Source organism: Schistocerca serialis, chromosome 11 (genome assembly GCF_023864345.2).
Source record: "Schistocerca serialis cubense isolate TAMUIC-IGC-003099 chromosome 11, iqSchSeri2.2, whole genome shotgun sequence".
NCBI classification, from domain to species: Eukaryota; Metazoa; Arthropoda; class Insecta; order Orthoptera; family Acrididae; genus Schistocerca; species Schistocerca serialis.
This window is the reverse complement of record NC_064648.1, coordinates 114,906,149-114,926,060: the sequence shown is the minus strand read 5'-3', so window position 1 is coordinate 114,926,060 and position 19,912 is coordinate 114,906,149. Positions and strand designations below refer to the sequence as shown.

Below are 19,912 nucleotides of genomic sequence, written 5' to 3'. Positions count from 1 at the left end.
CCTAATAGATCTGTTATTGTGAAAAATGGCAAGTTCCATCACAGTTTGGAGTTGACATTAAACTGTAGGTAGTCCTATAAGCAAATAGATGAACGAGTTAAAAGGTCAGAGGAGGGCAATGGTATATGGCCTTGAGTAGGACTGTGCTGTTCAAACCCACCTTCAGGTTGATGAAAGCTTACAACCTTTTCAAAACTGCACTAAAATGCTATTCTTGTGTCTTTGTAATCACTAGAGACCAAATTATATGCATCATAAAAACCTTAAAATATGCATGCAAAATGCTTAAAAAATGCATGAAAAGTGTCGAAATATGCAAGTCCAAATAATAAAAAAACATGGTAGTTACTGCGTACATTATATCTCAAATTCACACCTGGAATACATTCTGGTAGAGATAAGGAAGGGGGGCCTTTCTGGGATTATTTTCTAAAACTTTGCAAAATGGGATGCATACCGTGTTTCAAGAATTGTTCATTCTTTACTATTGTTGTCGGTAACAAGAGGGTGCAATGTGAGTGAGTCGCATCGAAACAATCGATATGTACAGGACCAACTTCGAGATATATTGCAAGCAGAGGGGCATGATCAAAAACTCTGTAATATTTTGTTTAAAAAACAAAATACAATCATGATTTTTTGAATAGCTTTAAATTTTAATTAATACTAATGGACCAAAGCACATTTATAATTTATTTTCCATTTTTCTACTTCTGTAAACATAAACAACCAAGTACTGCTCCAAATGTTTGGTAGTAAGACTGTGTCTTTGATCACTCAAAACATTTTTATAAGCAGAAAAGGAGTGTTCTATATCAACTGTGGTAACTGGGCAGTATTTGAATTTGGGTGCTATGTTGGCACTTATTGCTCCTGGTAAAAGTTCACCCGTCCCATTAATAAAACTATCAATTTGGCACAAGGGTTCAAACCCTGGGTTATTGTTCAAAATGTTTTCAAACTTTTCTTTAAGTTTTCTTGGAAATATCTCTGGCAATGAGCAGTTCACTAGAATAATTTTATTCAGTAACTGAATAGATTCATTCAATGCCAAACCTTGAGTTTCAAGCTTTTCAATACTTGCAGGTGTATGGGAAAATGAATGCTAATCACAGAAATGTGTGTTTTTTAATATTGGAATCATTAAAACCTTCCTTACACTGGCAAATTCCAAAGCCTCTGCACTACTGAAGTCATTTACTAACCCTCTAATGGCCTTAAAATTTTCACTGTAAAACAACACAGCTTCAACCCACATACCCCAATGAGTTGCGACTGATTTGGGAGGTAAAGGCACCTTTGGTAGTTTTTCTTTGTAGGTCTTGATGCGAGCAGGAGCCTTTAGAAATACTTTATTTGTGAATGACTTCAGTTTATTTACATTCACAAACATGGAATGTACTACTTCAGCACGGCGACGTACTCAATAAGCTAAGCACGTCACGTGAATCAAATTGGAATAACGTACTCGGGAGGGCTCTTCCTGTTTTGATCATATCGGGAGCAGCATCTAAAATTAACACAAACACCCTTTCATCTGCAGAAGATTCTGGAAATATTTTTCTAATACCCGCATCCACAAATCTGGCGATCATAGGATGATTTACTTTTTCAAGTTCTTTGTAGGCCACTAAATAGGAAGGAGGTGGCTCATCCTTTACAGCATCAAAAATTAAATTTGCACTAACAGCCATAAGTGTGTGTAGTTACGTCAACTGAAATGCAGATAATGCTTTCCTCGAGTTCATTGCATATTTCTTCCAGAACATTTCCGTAAATTGTCGGTATGTGATTTTTACGCAATGTTGATTCGTGTGGTATATTGATTTAAGCGATATTTGTGCAGGAAGCCTTTGAAGATAGAGTTTGTAAATCTGTGAAACCGAATATTGCTTGCAATGAATGCTTCACACAGATCCACGTTAAATCAACTTTTTTGGTTCCTTCGGACAAGTTCCTGCTACTGCAGTTTGCTGTCGTCAGAAGTTTTTGCTGTCGTACTTTCTTCTGCATTCCTGCGATACGAAGATTTGTCTGGACATGCTGATCTAACTGAAAATTTTTTTTGCACGAAACATTTTTCTCGCAAACTTGACGACATAAAACAATTTTGTCATATGTAAATGTTCCGGGACGGTCAGCTATCCACGAAACAACATCTCTTTTTTTCGGGTGGTATGGTGCACAACACATTATACACTACACATCGTTAACACGTTCAACTGTGTACAAGTAGGCAGAGAGCTAAACTGAAACAATGTATGCGCGACTAAAAGCTTGCGTAATTTAATTCATTTGTTGCGAACGCATACGGTGGGACAGTGGGGGGAATTAACCGAGGGCACAGGCACAGGAGCATTGACTCTGTATGCCTCTTCCTGTTCCTATTCTGTAATGATTTCACTAGGCAGTGGCCTTTCGGTTAGCTATTACTTGCGGTTTTAGGTGCGGTCAATCTGTGAGACATAAAAACTAGATCGAACTAGAGACCACCCATCTCTATTTTTAAAATACTGTAAACGTAGAGTGAAAATATGCATCATCACCAGTTTTTACCATATTTACTCGAATCTAAGCAACACTCGAATCTAAGCCGCACCTGAAAAATGAGACTCAAAATCAAGGAAAAAAAAAATTCCCGAATCTAAGCCGCACCTGAAATTTGAGACTCAAAATTCAAGGGGAGAGAAAAGTTTTAGGCTGCACCTCCAAATTGAAACAAAGTTCATCCATTGTAATATGAGTCACAATTTAGGTCGAATGAATGACGATACAGCTATTACGGTAGTTTCGTTCGAGTCGTGAGCTTAGCAGTTAAGCTTCACCAGGTAGCCATTGCTATGCGTCAGTCTCTCCGTCCGTATTTATAGGGGTACCCTTACCCTTCTTTTTTCACGTGCTTCATCTGGTTTGAATCGATTGCTTATTTTTCTTTGATCTGATATGTGCCGTTCTCTTTGTCATAGGTGTTTACGTCACTCTAAGCTAAAAATGCATTACTGTACTGTGTCATGAATTGTTTGTCGCATTCTGATAATGAGTGTTTACGGCCTGTCGCCGCTCGTGGCATGGCTTGCTTTTGTGTACGCTACCGCCGCTTACAGCGAAACAATGGCAAGAGACTGCTACTTGTTGCTCACACTGCTGCTTTCTTTGATAATGGTCAAGAACCAAATGATAGACTGTGTATGATAGAAGATGTTCTGAACGAGAGTTTCGTGAAAATTTTTCTCCGTTTGAAAATCTTTGCAGACGCCTCTTTAGTACATTACATTCTGCACAGAAATTAGAGTCATCTTAGATTTAAAACTCTAGTCAATTGCTGTGCTTCATTTCTGACTGTATCACTATTAGGCATAAGAATAATACGAATATAAACATGACGCGATATGTATATTCTTCCGCGTTTGCTGTTGTCTCACTATAGTTTAGTAGTTTATTATGCAGGCTGGATTTAAATGAGATAGCAGCAAACACGAAACAATACATGGCAAAATGTTTATATTCATATTAATCTGACGGTGAAGAGAATACTGCATGTGATTCACAATTCATAAAAGCTCCTATTAGCAGCCATCTCTTCTCACAGGTAGGAGAAAATTCAGAATGTAGAGTTGGCCATATTGACTAACGTCCCAAACAGTCTTGCCAGTCGTATTTTCGTAGTACATTGAAGTGCTGCTATATTCGAAGATGAACAATATGGAATTTGTATTTACTTCGTTGGATAATGTATGAAAAATAGAGTGGTCGAAAATCGTGGGCGGAGAAAAAAAGCTCGTCTTCCACTTTTTTTCAAAAAATTTATTTACTGACGCAGAGGTTTTGGTGCCAGTATTTATTTATCTTTGTGCCTACAAAGCACGTCTGTGTAGCGCTACATATATTCGACGGCGGAAGTTAGTTGTGGCTGCACCTACCAACATTTTTAAGAACTTCCGCTTGCTTTGCACTCAATTCTAAGCCACAGAGTATTTTTGGATTACAAAAACTGGAAAAAAAGTGCGGCTTAGATTCGAGTAAATACGGTAGATCAAGCTAGAGACCACCTGTCTCAATTTTTAAAATATTGTAAACATAGAGTGAAAATATGCATCGTCGCCAGTTTTTAGTTAAAATATGCAACAACCGGTGAAAAGGAGCCAAATATGCAAATGCATATGCAGCACAAAAATTCGTATAATCCGGTCTCTAGTCATCACCAAATATCCCTCGGCAGGGATCGCGCCACAGCCGCAGCGTAAGTCGTCTATAGACCCTCGTGTGTAATCCTCAAGGATGGCATCGTTTTGCAATTTTGTCAACATTTAACTCTTAACAAGTATTAAGTTTGATGTCTGTATTTCCTACAAAAACCACATAAAAATTCTCTAAGTTGACTACGATCTAGACCCCCGTAGTGCTCTTACTGGTCATTACGGCCAAGGTTACATTTTTTCTTAATTTAGACAACAATTTTGCATTAAAATACATTTGCTACCAGTAGGCACAACGATTCACACAGTGGAATTGGCAACAGGGTTGGAGCCGGCAAAACCAGGACAGGTTCTATTCGTGTATTGCCGGTGGGAGCTAACTGACAACTACTTTATATACAATAATATACTGTTGTGAAAAAGTTAACATATTGCGAATATGTGCCGATGACGGGCTAAAGTGACAGTATACCATTTGTCTCCCTGTGCGAGGATCACAAATTGGCAAGTGTACAGGATGTGACTGCACAATATATGGAAGTCCGGATCAGTCCCGGAGGAACATTCGGAGAGCTGAAGCGGTTAAGGTGAGCGCTCGTAACGAGTGGAAAATTGAAGTTCGAGTCTTGGTCCGACACAAATTTTCATGTGTGACAAACTACTGACATTGATGCAAATATGCAAGAAGTATATTTATTTCACAATGTTAATCCACAGCTTCCAGGCATGCGAGTTTGAAAAGCATTATATTGTGATGATGCAGACACTGTATAAACGCAGACATTATATGATACTGCAGTGTCTGTGTTGTTAAAAGTACGATGCTATGTTCCTTCGAACACGCACGCGTGCCCAAAAGAACAAGCACTGTGACGACTACAGCCCACATGGAATACACAAAACATACTTGCAGCTGCAAATATGGACAACCATTAGCTGTATAATGGAATAAAGACAATTAGAATTTGTGCCATACTGGAACTGGAACCTATGTTTCCTGCTTTACACGAGCGGTCACCTTAACTGTTTTGGCTATCTGTGCACGACTCTTGGCCAGGCCCAAACATCCATATGTAGCCCCCCGTATTGGAATTACACTACACAGGGACTGGAAAATGTAGCATCTATTTTGGCAAAATTCTCATATATTTTTTGCAAAATTCACATCTATTTTTGTTGAGATTCATGTTTCTTTTAATGATTAGAAGCACCTATCTCAAAAATTGTCACATGAGGGAAAACAAACAGAGCCTTAGTTCTTTGAAACCGACTGCTACAGAAAGGTGCTGACTGGGAACTTTGTGACCCTGATGTTTGCTTTTGCAAAAACTTCCAACACCTTTTTCTTCCAAAATAGCCTTTGCTTTTTTCATCTGACCGTTTTTAAGCATTCAAAATGATTGTTATGTTGAAAAGTTGCGGCATTTTCCTGCCGGTGAACTGAATGCGTCTCTAATTTAAGGTGTTTCTGGAAATTACGTATCTTCCCCACCCAATCTGATGATAACAAAATCTAAAAACTATTAATTCCAATCTTTTGTGGGCATTCGTATCTGTTTGACTCATGCTTTACAATGCTACAGACAGAACAGACAAGGCAGTTAGCGTAGAAACAGAACTGAACATATCATAACACTATGTTAACATTAGGAAAAGAATTTCGGCACAGCCGAAAAACGTTACAAATCTTGTTTTCCAATTGCTATAGCACAGAGTGCAGACACTATAGGCTATATATATACACACTAAGATGGTATCTGTTCTTTCGGACATGTCCGAACCATCTTAGTACCATCTTAGTATATATACGAGGGCTATCCACAAAGTACATTACGTTTTCGTTCGTGTCCATTAGGGGCGGGGCTAGCGCGGCCATCTTGGTGTCATGGCATTCCGGCGCTCAGTCGGCATCTTGCCGTGCTAGTGAGAGGTTCGTGCTGTACTCCGTTGAGTTACTGTGACAGTTTGAAATGTCAGCGTTAATTGAAAATGCTGCGAAGTGTGAAGTGCGTGCTGTAATAAGGTTTCTGACTGCAAAAAAATGTACACCGATAGAAATCTATCGGCAGCTTTGTGAAGTGTATGGGGACAACATAATCACTGAAGGTGGAGTGTGTCAATGGGTCATAAAATTTAAAAATGGCCGAACTAACGTTCACGACGAAGAGTGAAGTGGAAGACCCAGCATAGTGACTGCCGAACTTGTCGAAAAAGTCGATGCCGCGGTCCGTGAAAGCCGTAATTTCACAATAACAGAACTCTCTATGAGTTTTCCACAAATTTCATGAAGTTTGTTGCATGAAATCATTACCGAAAAGCTTGGTTACCACAAGTTTTGTGCAAGATTGACAGAGATTCACAAAAATCAGCGAATGGCTGCAGCGTTAACGTTTTTGGATGCTTACGAGAAAGATGGCGACTCATTACTCGATCGCATCGTTACTGGTGACGAAACATGGGTTGAGCATGTGAACTGCGAGACAAAATTGCAGTCAATGCAGTGGGGGCACACAAATTCCCCCCAAAAACCCAAGAAATACATGCAAACAACGTCGGCAAGGAAGGTGATGGCGACTGTCTTTTGGGACAGAAAAGGTGTGATTTTTGTGGATTTCCTGGAAAGAGGCACTACAATAAACTCTCAAAGGTATTGCCAAACTCTGCACAACCTCAGAAGAGCAATACAAAACAAGTGCAGGAGAAAGTTGGGCTCAAAGATCTTGCCGATTCACGACAACACCCGGGCCCACACGGCAAATGCCACTCGTGAAGTTCTCGAATCTTTTAAGTGGGAGTCGTTTCCTCATCCGCCATACAGTCCCGACCTGGCACCGAGCGACTTCCACTTATTCCCAGCAATGAAGAAGTGGTTGGCTATGCAGCGTTTTGATGACGATGCACAGCTTCAAGAAGAGGTAACCACATGGTTTAAGGCGCAGGCGGCCGAATTTTACGACGAGGGAATTTCCAAGCTCGTCCATCGCTACGATAAGTGCCTTAATTTAAATGGCAACTATGTAGAAAAGTAGTATTTAAGTGTGGCTTTCATCTGTATGTAATTAAAAAAAATTCCAATACTTTATTTATTTTTAATTCCACAACGTTATGTATTTTGTGGATAGCACTTGTATATGCAGAAATAAAGCTATTTCAAACTATCTCTCATAAAATAGTTCACATCTGGATATAATTCACTACAAAATAGCACCTAACATGTAATTTCACATTATGAAGCAGAATTTGTGTCTATTTCACATTTAGCATAAAATGTACATGAAATACAGTTAACAGTTATCTCATTACTTCAGTGCATAACTGACAGTCAGTATTTCAGAAATACTTACACCTTCCTCTTCTTTGAGGAATATCTGGACCGGTGAGAGTATGGCTGCTTCATCTACTTGGTCATTTATCTGCAAGTGGAAAACAAATGTTAGTCACTGAACTTCATAGAAAACAACACAAGGAACTTTTATAAGACTTTTAAACAAAATAACCAAATACAGCCCACTGAACTTGGAAACTGAAGACAAAAGTGCAAATATTGTCCCAACAAAAGAGATAATTGCAAACATTGGCAGAATATTTACGAAACCATCTCAACTATGAATAACACACAAAAAATGGTCTTGAAGACCTCAACAACCAACCCCAACTCTGAACCACCCACCACTGAGGAATTGCAGTCATTTCAAATCTCAAAAACTATAAGGTTTCAGAGAAGACCAAATGAAGCTAAACTTTGGGGACACTCACCACAACATCTTTGAAGAAATATGAATACATGGAAAAACCCTGATGAATGGAAGACGGCCCTCGTCCACCCACTCCATAAGAAAGTGGCCCAAGCATATCAGAACTATGGAGGGATCTCACACCTAGACATAACATACAAGCTATTCTCTAAAGTCTTACTAAACAGACCAAATTCCCAGTTAGACAATTAACAAAAAGTTACAAAAGTACAAAAAGTTGGCTTCAGGAAAGGAAGAGCCTGCCCAGAATAAGCCCTAAACCTCAAAAATCTCATGGTCTACCAAAAATCAAGAGTAAAATGATATGTTATGACAGCCACTGACTTTTTAAAATCACGCAACTCGCAACTTAACAGGCCGAGACTTCATCTCTATACTAAAAGAATACAACAACAACAACAACAACAATACAACAGATAACAAAAAATATAAATCCAATCACAGAAACCCTTACCACCACACATTCATTCATGGGAGAACACTCTAACACTTTTGAGATAAAAACTGGTGTAAGCTAAGGAGATAGACTCCCCCACTGCTAGTTAACTGCTCCCAAGAAAAAGTGGTCAGGGCTGGAACACAGAGATCCATAGTCGAATCTGCCTAGGAGCACAAAACAAAAGGCATCAAAGCCTACTATCTTGTCTTTGCAGATATATAGCCCTACTAGCTGAGAACTGCAATGAAGACAAAAAACAGACTCTCAAACAGAAAAACAAGTACAAAAAACAGGTCTCAAAACTTTCAAAAAGACCACTGTAATGACAAACATAAAAAACCACCAAAACATAAAGTGGGAGAACAAAAGTAGAGATAATCAACGAACTCAAACACCTTGGAGAATGCATCAGCTGGACTGAGCTCGAGGAAAAAGGCAATGAAAATTAGAAGAAGTAAAGCTGAACTGGCCTTCTATCTCACAAAAAACGCATACAACAAAAAGTCCCTCTCATGGAATGCAAAAATGAGACATTTTAACAGTGCATTAATCTAACCAGAAGCACTGTATGCAGCCAAAACACTGTCTACCACCAACCGTGGCCCACTTGAAAGACTGGAGACACAAGAAACAAAGATATTACAAACAATTCTTGACCCCAGATTTCACAACTAATCCACACCAAAAATGAAACCTTTTACCAAACTACCGAAAAACTCTCAGACAATTAGGACAAAAAGAATTGATTTATTGATTTTTTATGGATACATCTTCAGAAAGAACCAAAATAGATCAACTGAAAAAATTATGACTACTACTTCAGGAAAAAAATGGTCTAGTGAAATGGAAACGGACTCATGAGAACTCCAAATCACAAGAATTATGTTCAAAAATAAAACTGAAAAAAAAGAGAGAGGAGGAAAAGGGGATAGAGGGGAGAGAGAGAGAGAGAGAGAGAGAGAAGTAGGTCAAAACCAAACAAACATCCACATCTCTGAAGAAAATAGGAAAGCAAGGTCAAAAGAATGAAACAATACTGAGCTGCTAATAGAAAGACGCGGAATATTAAAAAGGGATTGATTTAATAAATCCAAAGTCAGGTGAAACAAAAATAAAAAGAAGAATCTGACATTATTATAATGTGTGGCTTCTAAATTTCCTCAATATTAAGTGTGTTGTTGTTGTCGATGTAGTCTTCAGTCCGAAGGTTGGTTTAATGCAAATATCCATGCTACTCCGTGCTGAGCAATCCTCCTCATCTATGCACGATACTGCAACCTACATCCATTAGAACCTGCTTGCAGTAGTCAAACCTTGGTCATCCTCTCCAATTCCTAATTACCCCCCCCCCCCCTCCCCAGTTACTTTCCATTACCAAATTGATGATTGCTCAGTGTGTGTATTATTAACCATACCCTTCTTTTAGTGAAACTGAGCCACAAATTTCTCTTCTCCCCAGTTTGATTAGTTATTCTATCTATCCACCTGACCTCCAGCATTCTTAAACAGCACCACATTTTAAACATTTCTACTCGCTTCTTGTCTGAACTGTTTAACAACCATGTTTTATTTCGGTACCAGTCTACACACCAGACAAATACCCTCAGAAAGGGCTTCCAAACACTTATATTTTTATTTTGATGTTAACAAATTTCTCTTTTCTCAAAACACTTCTCTTGCTACTAACAATCTGCATTTTATATTCTCCCTCACTGACCATAGTCAGCTATTTTGTTGTCCAGACAGAAAAACACATTATTTCATTTCCTAATGTAACTCCCTCAACATCACGATTCGCCTACCTTCCACTGACCTTGTTTTACCTTCAGTGATGTTCATCTTACAGCCTCTGTTGAAGACATTCGACAAAACTGCTCCTCCAACTCACTTGTCAACTCTGATGAAATTACAATGTCTTTGGTAAACCTCAAGTTTTCTTTCTTCTTCCTGAACTTTAATTTCCTTTAAGAATTTCTCCTTGTTTACCTTTACTGCACGCTCTACATACATACTGAAACACATCGGGGATAGGCTACAATCCTGCCTCATTCTATTACCGACCACTGCCTCCCTCTCACGTTGTTCAACTCTTTATGACTGCCATCTAGTTTTTGTAATAGTTGCAGATACCTGTTTGGTCAGTATAACTTATCCCTGTTACCTTCAGAATTTCGAAGAGTGTATTCCAGTCAACTTGTCAAAAGCATTCTCTGAATTTGCAAATGCTTTAAATCCAGGTTTCCCTATCTTTAACCAATCTTCTAATATAAGTTGCAGGGTCATTTTTTCCTCACGTACTCCTACATTTCTCCACAACCTACACTTATCTTCCCTGGGATCAGCTTTTACCAATTTTTCCATTCTTCTGTAAATTATTAGTGACAATATCATGAATTATTAACCAGAACAAATTTTCAATCTGCAGTGGAGTGTGCGCTGTTATGTAACTTCCTGAGGAAGGAACCATGTCTCTGCAATACCCTTTCTTCCAGGAGTGATAGTGCCACAGGTTTTGAAGGAGAACTTCTGTGAAGTTTGGAAGGCAGGAGATATAATGGCAGAAGTAAAGCTCTGAGAACGGGTCACGAGTCATGTTTGGGTAGCTCAGTTGGTGCAGCACTTGCCCACGAATGGCAAAGATCTCTGGTTAGAATCCTGGCCAGCACACAGTTTTGATCTGCCAGGAAGTTTCTTGAATTATTAAACTGACAGTTTGTCTGTCTCGTATCTTGCACACCACATGCAATAATTTTATAATGACTGGTTCTGTCAAACATCTCTGTAATTCTGGGGCAATGTTGTCTCAAGGTACAGACCTGGACAAGGAAAAAAAATAAAAAAAATAAAAAAAATAAAAAAAAAAATCCCGGGTTTTTCTCCCGATTTCCCAGTTAAAAACACATTTTTCTCCCAGGCTAAAATAAACTTTTTCCATGTTAAGTGACAATATACTTTCCCTTGGAGCTGTAAAACTTACAAATCCTTTGAATTGTAAAGGTATTATAAACCAGCGTAGAACTTCCCGGTATTTTATGAAACGAAACCCAGCAAAAAAAATAAAGTGTTTTGGAAAAATCTTCGATGCGCAGCATCGTGTACACGGCATATTTTCAAATTATGAAAGCATAAATATGAATTCCACCAATTAAGGCATAGCAGCTTTCAAAGCACTGAAAATGAGATTGTGATGATCTTTTGTCAGCCAGTCATAGCTCATGTTACAGTACTACCCAGGCAATGACAGCAGAAATTTAGAGCACAGGACTTGTGATGTAGTCGACCAATAGACACATCACTGTCATGTAGTCGGCCAACAGAAACATCACTGTTAAGTAGCACGAACACACAAACAGGAAAAGTTAATGGTTTAAATTAATATACATTCAGTATAACTACATGAAAAACTAAGTTTTCACCTATGATATACTGGTTATCAAAAGTTTTTTTACTGTTCTTTTCTCAAGTTGTGGTTAGGGAGGATCCTAAAAGCATATCTTACAATTGCAGCAGCTGAATATTCCTAACAAGCACAATTACAAGTTTCACTGCTCTGCACGAAATTTTTTGCGGGTGAGCTGGTTGAATAAATATTCTGTCGAGCACTTCGACTTTTCCATAGAAAAGCCAATTATATGTGAAATTGCTCAAGAATTCACCTCAGACTTTTTTCGAAGGATAATTATACGTTTTGCCAGTGTTATTGAATGATCTGTAATCTACCGTATTTACTCAAATCTAAGCTGCACTTTTTTTCCGGTTTTTGTAATCCAAAAAACCGCCTGCAGCTTAGAATCGAGTGCAAAGCAAGCGGAAGTTCGAAAAATGTTGGTGGGTGCCGCCACAACTAACTTCTGCCATCGAATATATATAGTGCTACACAGGCATGCTTTGTAGGCACAAAGATAAATACTGGCATCAAAACCTCTGCGTCAGTGTGTGTGTGTGTGTGTATAAAAATAGAAGGAAACATTCCACGAAGGAAAAATATATCTAAAAACAAAGATGATGTGACTTACCAAATGAAAGTGCTGGCAGGTCGACAGACACACAAACGAACACAAACATACACACAAAATTCAAGCTTTCGCAACAAACTGTTGCCTCATCAGGAAAGAGGGAAGGAGAGGGAAAGACGAAAGGATGTGGGTTTTAAGGGAGAGGGTAAGGAGTCATTCCAGTCCCGGGAGCGGAAAGACTTACCTTAGGGGGAAAAAAGGACGGGTACACACTCGCACACACACACACATATCCATCCACACATATCCATCCACACATATACAGACACAAGCAGACATATTTAAAGACAAAGAGTTTGGGCAGAGATGTCAGTCGAGGCAGAAGTGCACAGGCAAAGATGTTGTTGAATGACAGGTGAGGTATGAGTGGCGGCAACTTGAAATTAGTGGAGATTGAGGCCTGGTGGATAACGGGAAGAGAGGATATATTGAAGAGCAAGTTCCCATCTCCGGAGTTCGGATAGGTTGGTGTTAGTAGGAAGTATCCAGATAACCCGGACGGTGTAACACTGCGCCAAGATGTGCTGGTCGTGCACCAAGGCATGTTTAGCCACAGGGTGATCCTCATTACCAACAAACACTGTCTGCCTGTGTCCATTCATGCGAATGGACAGTTTGTTGCTGGTCATTCCCACATAGAATGCATCACAGTGTAGGCAGGTCAGTTGGTAGATCACGTGGGTGCTTTCACACGTGGCTCTGCCTTTGATTGTGTACACCTTCCGGGTTACAGGACTGGAGTAGGTGGTGGTGGGAGGGTGCATGGGACAGGTTCTACACCGGGGGCGGTTACAAGGGTAGGAGCCAGAGGGTAGGGAAGGTGGTTTGGGGATTTCATAGGGATGAACTAAGAGGTTACGAAGGTTAGGTGGACGGCGGAAAGACACTCTTGGTGGAGTGGGGAGGATTTCATGAAGGATGGATCTCATTTCAGGGCAGGATTTGAGGAAGTCGTATCCCTGCTGGAGAGCCACATTCAGAGTCTGATCCAGTCCCGGTAAGTATCCTGTCACAAGTGGGGCACTTTTGTGGTTCTTCTGTGGGAGGTTCTGGGTTTGAGAGGATGAGGAAGTGGCTCTGGTTATTTGCTTCTGTACCAGGTCGGGAGGGTAGTTGCGGGATGCGAAAGCTGTTGTCAGGTTGTTGGTGTAATGCTTCAGGGATTCCGGACTGGAGCAGATTCGTTTGCCACGAAGACCTAGGCTGTAGGGAAGGGACCGTTTGATGTGGAATGGGTGGCAGCTGTCGTAATGGAGGTACTGTTGCTTGTTGGTGGGTTTGATGTGGACGGACGTGTAAAGCTGGCCATTGGACAGGTGAAGGTCAACATCAAGGAAAGTGGCATGGGATTTGGAGTAGGACCAGGTGAATCTGATGGAACCAAAGGAGTTGAGGTTGGAGAGGAAATTCTGGAGTTCTTCTTCACTGTGAGTCCAGATCATGAAGATGTCATCAATAAATCTGTACCAAACTTTGGGTTGGCAGGCCTGGGTAACCAAGAAGGCTTCCTCTAAGCGACCCATGAATAGGTTGGCGTATGAGGGGGCCATCCTGGTACCCATGGCTGTTCCCTTTAATTGTTGGTATGTCTGGTTTTCAAAAGTGAAGAAGTTGTGGGTCAGGATGAAGCTGCCTAAGGTAATGAGGAAAGAGGTTTTAGGTAGGGTGGCAGGTGATCGGCGTGAAAGGAAGTGCTCCATCGCAGCGAGGCCCTGGACGTGCGGGATATTTGTGTATAAGGAAGTGGCATCAATGGTTGCAAGGATGGTTTCTGGGGGTAACGGACTGGGTAAGGATTCCAGGCGTTCGAGAAAGTGGTTGGTGTCTTTGATGAAGGATGGGAGACTGCATTTAATGGGTTGAAGGTGTTGATCCACGTAGGCAGAGATACGTTCTGTGGGGGCTTGGTAACCAGCTACAATGGGGCGGCCGGGATGATTGGGTTTGTGAATCAAAGACACCAACCACTTTCTCGAACGCCTGGAATCCTTACCCAGTCCGTTACCCCCAGAAACCATCCTTGTAACCATTGATGCCACTTCCTTATACACAAATACCCCGCACGTCCAGGGCCTCGCTGCGATGGAGCACTTCCTTTCACGCCGATCACCTGCCACCCTACCTAAAACCTCTTTCCTCATTACCTTAGCCAGCTTCATCCTGACCCACAACTACTTCACTTTTGAAAACCAGACATACCAACAATTAAAGGGAACAGCCATGGGTACCAGGATGGCCCCCTCATACGCCAACCTATTCATGGGTCGCTTAGAGGAAGCCTTCTTGGTTACCCAGGCCTGCCAACCCAAAGTTTGGTACAGATTTATTGATGACATCTTCATGATCTGGACTCACAGTGAAGAAGAACTCCAGAATTTCCTCTCCAACCTCAACTCCTTTGGTTCCATCAGATTCACCTGGTCCTACTCCAAATCCCATGCCACTTTCCTTGATGTTGACCTTCACCTGTCCAATGGCCAGCTTCACACGTCCGTCCACATCAAACCCACCAACAAGCAACAGTACCTCCATTACGACAGCTGCCACCCATTCCACATCAAACGGTCCCTTCCCTACAGCCTAGGTCTTCGTGGCAAACGAATCTGCTCCAGTCCGGAATCCCTGAAGCATTACACCAACAACCTGACAACAGCTTTCGCATCCCGCAACTACCCTCCCGACCTGGTACAGAAGCAAATAACCAGAGCCACTTCCTCATCCTCTCAAACCCAGAACCTCCCACAGAAGAACCACAAAAGTGCCCCACTTGTGACAGGATACTTTCCGGGACTGGATCAGACTCTGAATGTGGCTCTCCAGCAGGGATACGACTTCCTCAAATCCCGCCCTGAAATGAGATCCATCCTTCATGAAATCCTCCCCACTCCACCAAGAGTGTCTTTCCGCCGTCCACCTAACCTTCGTAACCTCTTAGTTCATCCCTATGAAATCCCCAAACCACCTTCCCTACTCTCTGGCTCCTACCCTTGTAACCGCCCCCGGTGTAGAACCTGTCCCATGCACCCTCCCACCACCACCTACTCCAGTCCTGTAACCCGGAAGGTGTACACAATCAAAGGCAGAGCCACGTGTGAAAGCACCCACGTGATCTACCAACTGACCTGCCTACACTGTGATGCATTCTATGTGGGAATGACCAGCAACAAACTGTCCATTCGCATGAATGGACACAGGCAGACAGTGTTTGTTGGTAATGAGGATCACCCTGTGGCTAAACATGCCTTGGTGCACGACCAGCACATCTTGGCGCAGTGTTACACCGTCCGGGTTATCTGGATACTTCCTACTAACACCAACCTATCCGAACTCCGGAGATGGGAACTTGCTCTTCAATATATCCTCTCTTCCCGTTATCCACCAGGCCTCAATCTCCACTAATTTCAAGTTGCCGCCACTCATACCTCACCTGTCATTCAACAACATCTTTGCCTGTGCACTTCTGCCTCGACTGACATCTCTGCCCAAACTCTTTGTCTTTAAATATGTCTGCTTGTGTCTGTATATGTGTGGATGGATATGTGTGGATGGATATGTGTGGATGGATATGTGTGTGTGTGCGAGTGTGTACCCGTCCTTTTTTCCCCCTAAGGTAAGTCTTTCCGCTCCCGGGACTGGAATGACTCCTTACCCTCTCCCTTAAAACCCACATCCTTTCGTCTTTCCCTCTCCTTCCCTCTTTCCTGATGAGGCAACAGTTTGTTGCGAAAGCTTGAATTTTGTGTGTATGTTTGTGTTCGTTTGTGTGTCTGTCGACCTGCCAGCACTTTCATTTGGTAAGTCACATAATCTTTGTTTTTTTTATATATATAAAAATTAAAAAAAAATTAAAATAAAAAGAAAGATAAACATTTTGCCGTGTATTGTTTCGTGTTTGCTGCTATCTCAGTTAAATCCTGTCCGCCTAATAAACTACGATACTAGAGTGAGACAACAGCAAATATTCGTATTACTCTTATGCCTAATAGTGATAAGTCAGAAATGAAGCACGACAATTGACTAGATTTTTAAATCTAAGATGACTCTAATTTCTGTGCACAATGTAATGTACTAAAGAGCGCCTGCAAAGATTTTCAAACGGAGAAAAATTTTTGCTAAACTCTCGTTTAGAACATCATCTATCATACGCGGTCTATTATTTGGTTCTTGTTGATCATTATCAAAGAAAGCAGCGGTGTAAGTAACAACAAATAGCAGTCTCTTGTCATTGTTTTGCCAATGAGACGATTCCTCTTTTTTTTTTTTTAAGTGGCGGTAGCGTGCACAAAAGCAAGCCATGCCGTGAGCGGTGACAGGCCGTAAACACGCACTGTCAGAATGCGACAAACAATGTACGACACAGAACAGTAATGCATTTTCAGCTTAGAGTGAGGTAAACACCTATAACAAAGAAAACGGTGCTTGTCAGATCAAAGAAAAATAAACAATCAATTCAAACCAGACGAAGCACGTGAAAAAGGAAGGGTACCCGTATAAATACAGACGGAGAGCCTGACGCATAGCAATGGCTACCTGGTAAAGCTTAACTGCTAAGCTTACGACTCGGACCAAACTACTGTAGCTGTATCGTCATTCATTCGACCTAAATTGTCTCTCATGTTACAATGGACCAACTTTGTTTCGATCTGGAGATGCGGCCTAAAACTTTTCTCTCCCCTTGAATTTCGAGTCTCAAATTTCAGGTGCGGCTTAGATTCGGGAAATTTTTTTTCCCGTGATTTCGAGTCTCATTTTTCAGGTGCGGCTTATATTCGGGTGTGGCTTAGATTCGAGTAAATACGGTATGACAGAAATAAAATAGATATGAAAAACCAATCCTGAAGCTTGGTGTTTTTTAGTGCGTTACCTTTCAACATACATCAAACACAAATATGCTGGAAAGTTTTAAAAAAAATGGCATAAATAGCTGGTCTTCTGGGTTCGCAATTTTTCTACACAGCTGTTCCTCAAAGCATTAAGTTTTGAGCGAGAGTCAAATACACTGTGATTTAAGAAATTACTCACACATTCTAACACATAACATAAAGTAACGCTTCTCAAACCACCATCCTCAATATTTTCCCGTGAACTGTTGTGACATCATACTCAATGAAAGCAGTTTGCTGTTACAAAATATAACACAGTCTTCATCCTAAAGCCTTCAACACATTTCACTGTTGCCAGATGCTTGTGTGCGCAGTTTGTTTTGTAGTAAATGGCGTACTTTCTTTGCAACTAAAATTTTATTTTGGCATTATTCTCTCATTTATGTTTTCTTTCTGCAATATTATTCTGCAGCAGTGGGCCAAAGTAAAATTTTTATTAAGAATATCAGTTCTTACCAGTCAAAATTATAAAACTTTAAATAGAAACTAAAACAATGACAAATTATCATAAATCTAAAAGATGCCTGTGTTCTCCTCGGATTTCCCAGTTAGCCTGGGGTATATACACCCTGCATCTATCCAGCAACCTCGTTTCAACTTCAGTGTTTCACTGTAGAAGCTATGATATGAAACTGCATCCATACAGCTTCTCTGCGATAGCTAAACGGAACAGAAGTAATATTCATTTCTTGAGAAAAACTTTCAAATATCCAAGATCACATAAATTAGTCTTTAATGTGGACAACTGGTTGCAACTGTTCTGTCATCTTCTGGTCTTCAAAAAAGGTTTGTTATAAAATGTGTTCCAGTGTGAGTTTGTACCTTATGCCACACTGTCATTGCACTGGATAAAATGCAGCACACTATACATAATACTGTCAAAAATTAAACCATTTACAGTTAAAAAGCACCTCGTGCACACGGGCGCATTTGCATACATAGTGCACGCAGAGGCTTGTTAATTCTTGAAGCACTTGATATACAGTAAAATTCACATTTTGTACATCTGTTTATGTTTGCAGAAATGTTCCACACACCGTAGATCCACCTCAGCCGAAGTATATGGTGCAACTGCAGTTTACTGTATACTGTATGTCTTACGATTTTGTTGCCTCTGTGTGTGCTATGTATGAGAGCATGCTCGTACGCACAAGGTTTTTTTTTAACTGTAAATGGTTTTGTTTTTGACAAACCTATGTATAATGTGTTGCGTTTTGTCCAGAAGTTACAAATTCATAATGGCACATTTCGTCAAAGAAATTTTGTAAGACGAGAAGATGACAACTACAAGTGTTGACACCTATTGTCAGCAATACAGACTAACTTCTGTGATCTTTGCTACTGAAAGCTTTTTCCCTCATGAAACACAGACTGTTTCATCCACGTTCTCAATGTGACAGAATTCAGTCAATATTCACTTTAGTACAGTGCATACTCGACAGTCAATATTTCAGAATACTTACAAACTGCTCTTCTTTGACAAATATCTGGACCGATGTAAGTGGTACAACTTCATCTGACTGGCCAGGTATCTGAAAGCGGGAAAAAAAAACTGTCAGTCAATTATCTGTCCCATCTTTTCTTTTCTTTTCTTTCTTTTTTTTTTAACGGTTTTTGGTTTTATCCATACAGCCATCTTACAAACGGTTTAGGTATTCTTCTTTTTTTTAAAAAAAATTCAACATTATACAATATTATAAGGGAATTTAGATGTGCAATTACAAATTTTCATACACAGCGTTCAATGGGTAAAGTGGTTAAGAATGATTGTTATTGTTTATAATTACCAAAAGAACAATTGTATGGGGTATCAAGTAAAATTTATGACTGGACTGAGGACATTTTATAGGGAGGACACAGCATATTATCTCGGAAGGAGAATTATCATCACATGTAGTAGTAACTTCGGGTATGCCCCAGGGAAGTGTGTTGGGACCCTTGCTGTTTGTGTTGTACATTAATGACATTGCAGACAATATAACAACGAAAATAATCAATTATTGATCATATAATGTAATGCCACTGGCTCTAAAAGCTCGTAAAAGTCAAATCCTTTTGTGCGTATGCCCCCTGCCGCCACTTGGTCAGTAGGCAAAATTAATAGTAACATCAGACTTTTTGCAGAAGCTGCAGTTACCTATGTTGAAGTACTGTCTGAAAGAAACTTCATAAATATTCAGTCAGATCTTGATAAGATTTCAAAGTGATGCAAAGATTAGGAACTTGCTTTAAATGTTCAGAAATGTAAAATTTTGCACTTCACAAAATGAAGAAAACTTAGTATTCTATGACTATAATATCAATATGTCACTGTTGGGAATCAGTTAGCTCATACAAATACCTGGGAGCAACACTTTGTACGGATACGAAATGGAATGGACACATAGGTTCAGTCACGGGTAAAGCAGGTGGCAGGATCCTGGGGAAGCACAATCAGTCTACAGAGGAGATTGCTTGCAAATCACTCGTGCAACTGGTTCTAGAATATTGATCGCGTGTGTGGGACCTATACCACAGAGGACTAACAAGGGATAATGAATGTATACAGATAAGGGCAGCACGAATGGTCACAGATTTTTTTAATCCACGGGAGTGTGGCACAGAGATACACAAGGAACTGAAG

The 19,912-nt window shown here is 40.4% G+C and overlaps 1 protein-coding gene across 3 annotated transcripts in view; it reads right to left on the bottom strand.

Annotated features, from left to right (window-relative positions):
- Positions 1-19,912, bottom strand: part of LOC126426810 (uncharacterized) — a 188,268-nt gene that overhangs the window by 149,400 nt on the left and 18,956 nt on the right. For all 3 annotated transcript variants that reach the window (XM_050088811.1, XM_050088812.1, XM_050088813.1), the window contains exons 2-3: positions 18,753-18,821; positions 7,541-7,609 (exon numbers count right to left, since the gene is read on the bottom strand). In XM_050088811.1, the coding sequence (XP_049944768.1) occupies positions 7,541-7,609; positions 18,753-18,821 (138 nt within the window). The remainder of the gene's footprint in view (positions 1-7,540; positions 7,610-18,752; positions 18,822-19,912) is intronic.